The sequence below is a fragment of the Triticum aestivum genome, chromosome 7A, assembly GCF_018294505.1.
Source record: "Triticum aestivum cultivar Chinese Spring chromosome 7A, IWGSC CS RefSeq v2.1, whole genome shotgun sequence".
NCBI lineage: Eukaryota > Viridiplantae > Streptophyta > Magnoliopsida > Poales > Poaceae > Triticum > Triticum aestivum.
The window spans coordinates 693536127-693541893 of NC_057812.1; the positions used below are offsets into that span (position 1 = coordinate 693536127).

Genomic DNA, 5767 nt, shown 5'->3' on the forward strand with positions numbered 1-5767 from the left:
CCCTGTATTAGATTCCTTCAGACCTGTGCCGACCTGTCCCGCTCGCATTTATATTGCTACTCCCTCCCCACCCAACTCTGCCCTGCCCACTGTTCACGTCGGAAGGCCGCAGTACACAGACCGCGTCGGGCCACTTCACACTGTTTTGTGTTGTTTATAACCAGTTTAAGGGCTTCTTTGATTAGAAGGAATTTTATAGAATTTCTGGAGGATTGAAATCCTTAGGATTTTTTTCCTATGTTGGTCCTTTGATTCATAGGACTGGATCCCATAGGAATTTTTCCTATAGAATCTTCTGTACTACATTTCATAGAAAATTTAACATCCACTCGAACCTCTTTTTACAATTCTTTTGTTTTTCCCGTGGCATCAAACAATCATTGCTAATTCTATAGGATTCAAATGGGCATGCCACTCCAACCCTACCCTTTTCCTATTTCTATGTTTTCAAAATCCTACGAATCAAAGAGGCCCTAATTAATGCCTCATAATCGGATTGATCCTTTTGCATTTAACCAGCTACTCCTTCGAGACTAATATATACAGTTAGTGATAAGCGTTTTTGTTTACTCGGTGATCATTATCATTTCTGTACACGCCTGGTACTGTTCATGCCCAATGGACAGACAGATACCTCTGTACATTCATCATCCTCTTCTCACCCTCTCACCACTTACCCCAACCGAGCAGAACAAAACAGAGAGCCTCCATTGGAAGCAGCCCCGCGCTCTACTGTTCCTGTTAGAACCCTAGATCTCCTCACCCGAGCTACCCCTCTTCCCGCCGCCCCATAGTGTGTCCATCTGACGCGTTCTCTACCTGCTCGCCCTCTCCTACTACGGGCGGACCGCACATCACGTAAGCTTCCAGACTCCATTATTCCCCTCCACGCCGTATTCGTTCCTTCTTTGTTCCTCTCCCCCTCTTGCACCAGACGTCTGCCAAGATTTTTGTATCTCTTTTATTGACCCTCACAGCAGCCTTCATGGAACCGGATGAAGAAGGGGGTCACCCCGGCCTCGACCTTTCGTCCTTTGACCCCGCTTGCCCGACCCCAAGTTCCAGGACTTCACTTCAAAAAGTTTGTTCAATTATATCTACATTTAACGATATTAAATGCAGACTTGTAGTAGAAATTGGTTTTGGTGGCATGTTGCGTCTGCCCGCTATTTCTAAGCTCAATTTGAAATTCAGCACATGGCTCATGAGCATGGTAGATGGGCCCAACAGATGCATCAAACTATCTCATGATAGATCCATTAGTTTCTGGCCAGGGGATATCCACAAAGTTTTCGGTATCCCATGTGACAACCTAGACATACAAATCATTGAATATCAACAAGCAGAAAGTTCAGTTCAGTTTTTTAGATCTGTCTTGGGTATGCCTGAGAAGGGGAATCAAGTGCTCAAATGTGTTGAATTAGTTATAATGAAAGATCTAAATGAATCAACTGCCATCAATTTAGAGATTGACTGTTTCAATATGGCTTTCGTGATCTTTTGCATGGGCCACATCCTGACCCCGTCCAGTAAGCACGACCATGCCATCATAGATTACTGGTCAGCTATCGCAAACACAGATAAAATTACAGATTTCAACTTCTATGATTATGTGTTTGCTGATTTACTGGCGGCTTGCTGGAAAGTAAAGCAAGACATTCAAAACAATAGACCAGTTACTCACTTGATGGGATGCCACCTTTTTTTCCAGGTATTATCACCTATCAAACATAATTTGTTTTCTGCATTACATGCAAGATTATTGTTTTGTCTCCTCCAATCAGCCATAATTTAAAATTCTATTCAATTGCAAATCTTCTATCTTGACAACCTAGACCTTGGCATGCTAAACCTGCCTCACAATTCGTACCCACGCATATCCAGCTTCGATGAATCGAGGATCAGGAAGATGATAATCCAGTGCTCTAAAATTGGCCCCGGGCCCCCAGATTTCTCCGTAGGCCAGGTATTATACTGTAGTAATTACCCAATCCATTCATTTGGAGCCGATGAAATTTGAATTCACTGCACTAATTCCCTTATTTATTTTCAGATACGTCACCATTCTCAGATATGCTACATGCGCTCTGTTTGGGATTCAAAAACTGATGCAAAATATGATGGCATCAAAGAAACCACTTATTCCTTCAAAAAAACTATCGTTACAGATAGTCCTCAACCCGTTTCTGCTGGAACTTCTTCATTCTTGACTAACATTCCTACCCCATCGGAATTCTGCAGCATCCTCAAGTCTAACTACCCACAATTGGTAAACATATAACTCTTTTTTTAAACCACTCTGCAGCACCACATAATTTCTCCCAGTAAATATATAATTCATTTTTATATACAGGCACATTCCAAGCTCGGCATACTCCTCAATCAGCACAACGCTATTTCATTTAAATCCTGCAATGAATTGAAGCGATCCTTTCATGAAGAGAACACTAGATTTCTTCGCAGCCTTCTGTCCACCTTATCTAAAAGTTGCATCTGTTGCACGCTCCGTGGGACAACATGCATTGCACAAGAACTGCAGCCACCTGAAAGCCCTCTTTTATCTAATTTGTACCGGCATTCGAAGCAGCAGTCTAAGTCTGAAGGTAACTAGTATACTAAAAAACATTATTCAATAACAGTTTCACATCTTAACACATCTTCTTCCATGTCAGGCGCCACATCTGCAGCACCAAAGGATAAACATAAGGCTGCCAATTCGTCTTACACTATTAATGAGGTCACACCATCACACAAGAAAAGCAGGATAAACTGTAAGTCAATATTTTTTTTACATCTCATCATTTCATGTGCATTAATATATATATATATATATATATATATATATATATATATATTACTATTTTTTAACCTCCCCTCTCCATGTTATGCTTCCAGCATATGACGCTGATGACGATGTTACTCCAAAAATCACGAAATTGCATCAACCAACTGAAGAGTCCAAATGTTGGGCTGACAGCCTAATAGGCGGCATCCTCATGTTCACCGATGAGACTGACCCGCCTGAAGATGCTGTCGTATTTACTCAGATCTCACCATTCAAACCAACCCCCGTATCTACCTTGCACACATCTTACGCTGATTCTCATTGGACTGATGGTAGATTACACATTCATCCACCACCAGACGTTCTAATCGCGATTCACTCATATTTTCGGAACCACCCTCCAAGTGAACTTAGCTGGTATGACATATCCCTTATTTACGTTTCAATAATTTGTTCTTTTATTTCCATTTCTCCTGACGATACCTCTATTATCACAGCCCGTGGATTACACATGCCAGTCCCCGATATTGCTCTCTGGCTGGTAAAACTATTGTCGACCAGTTGTATGGATCCAAGCTTCTTGACCACGAAGCTTGTTGTCTCATATTCCTCCGTTTGAATCAGATTGATAACAAATTGCTATACCCTGGATCCACCCCGAAATGGCGCCGTTACATCGAAGCTGATTTCTCTGTATGACGTACTTGTTCTTTGTTTTTGCTTTAAAATCTTAGTTCCAACTAACAATCACTTTTTTTTATTGCTAAAGACTGATGTACTCGCTGACGAAAATGTATGGGACATGGTATCTGTCCAGAAACAATTCATCCCAGAATATATAAGCCAACAACTGCCGAACACGCGCCTAGTAAGTATCTTAACTTAAAACGTTCCACTGATACAGACGAAGGAAATTGTTTAACATTTTTCATTCTTTAAGTTCATTATCCCAGCTTACCTTCAGTCTGGATGGAGTGTGTATTGTTGGGACATGAAGAGGAAGATCATCCACATGTGCGACCCACTGGCCGATGCTTCTTCTTACACTGCACAAAAATCCAGCCACCTAATTATTGCAGAAAAGCTTCATGATGCCCTCTTCACCTATTTGAACAAGTTTTCCAGGTCATGGCATGTTGACGTAGCTAATTGGAAGAAAAACTTCCAGTTCCTTTCGGCCACATTGTTTGACCGCAACGAGAGTGGCGTCTGTATGATTCACATGGCTCGTTACTTCAACGGCATCGGTCTTGCTACAAAGCTTGACAATGTATCCCTCTACTATATTCTATAAACTTATATCTTCATCATCATGCTCACATCCCACCTGTAGTAGAAATTGGTTTTGGTGGCATGTTGGGTCTGCCCGCTATTTCTAAGCTCAATTTGAAATTCAGCACATGGCTCATGAGCATGGTAGATGGGCCCAACAGATGCATCAGACTATCTCATGATAGATCCATTAGTTTCTGGCCAGGGGATATCCACAAAGTTTTCGGTATCCCATGTGGCAACCTAGACATACACATCATTGAATATCAACAAGCAGAAAGTTCAGTTCAGTTTTTTAGATCTGTCTTGGGTATGCCTGAGAACGGGAATCAAGTGCTCAAATGTGTTGAATTGGTTATAATGAAAGATCTAAATGAATCAACTGCCAGCAATTTAGAGATTGACTGTTTCAATATGTATTTCGTGATCTTCTGCATGGGCCACATCCTGACCCCGTCCAGTAAGCACGACCATGCCATCATAGATTACTGGTCAGCTATCGCAAACACAGATAAAATTACAGATTTCAACTTTTGTGATTATGTGTTTGCTGATTTACTGGCGGCTTGCTGGAAAGTAAAGCAAGACATTCAAAACAATAGACCAATTACTCATTTGATGGATGCCACCTTTTTTTCCAGGTATTATCACCTATCAAACATAATTTGTTTTCTGCATTACATGCAAGATTATTGTTTTGTCTCCTCCAATCAACCATAATTTAAAATTCTATTCAATTGCAGATCTTCTATCTTGACAACCTAGACGTTGGCATGCTAAACCTGCCTCACAATTCGTACCCACGCATATCCAGCTTCGATGAATCGAGGATCAGGAAGATGATAATCCAGTGCTCTAAAATTGGCCCCGGGCCCCCAGATTTCTCCGTAGGCCAGGTATTATACTGTAGTAATTAGCCAATCCATTCATTTGGAGCCGATGAAATTTGAGTTCACTGCACTAATTCCCTTATTTATTTTCAGATACATCACCATTCTCAGATATGCTACATGCGCTCTATTTGGGATTCAAAAACTGATGCAAAATATGATGGCATCAAAGAAACCACTTATTCCTTAAAAAAAAAAACTATTGTTACAGATAGTCCTCAACTTGTTTCTGTTGGAACTTCTTCATTCTTGACTAACATTCCTACCCCATCAGAATTCTGCAGCATCCTCAAGTCTAACTACCCACAATTGGTAAACATATAACTCTTTTTTTAAACCACTCTACAGCACCACATAATTTCTCCCAGTAAATATATAATTCATTTTTATATACATGCACATTCCAAGCTCGGCATACTCCTCAATCAGCACAACGCTATTTCATTTAAATCCTGCAATGAATTGAAGCGATCCTTTCATGAAGAGAACACTAGATTTCTTCGCAGCCTTCTGTCCACCTTATCTAAAAGTTGCATCCGTTGCACGCTCCGTGGGACAACATGCATTGCACAAGAACTGCAGCCACCTGAAAGCCCTCTTTTATCTAATTTGTACCGGCATTCGAAGCAGCAGTCTAAGTCTGAAGGTAACTAGTATACTAAAAAACATTATTCAATAACAGTTTCACATCTTAACACATCTTCTTCCATGTCAGGCGCCACATCTGCAGCACCAAAGGATAAACATAAGGCTGCCAATTCGTCTTACACTATTAATGAGGTCACACCATCACACAAGAAAAGCAGGATAAACTGTAAGT

The 5767-nt window shown here is 40.9% G+C and overlaps 1 protein-coding gene across 2 annotated transcripts; it reads left to right on the forward strand.

Annotated features, from left to right (window-relative positions):
* Nucleotides 1-698: 698 nt before the first annotated feature.
* On the forward strand, nt 699-4048 carry LOC123149398 (uncharacterized; the record flags this gene model as incomplete). Of its 2 annotated transcripts, none has more annotated exon segments than XM_044569053.1 (10): nt 699-858; nt 978-1711; nt 1836-1966; nt 2054-2269; nt 2354-2603; nt 2673-2771; nt 2896-3202; nt 3283-3478; nt 3555-3653; nt 3726-4048. In XM_044569053.1, coding segments are annotated over 9 exon segments (1640 nt in total), but the record flags the coding sequence as incomplete, so codon positions are not given.
* Between the last annotated feature and the right edge of the window lie 1719 nt (nt 4049-5767).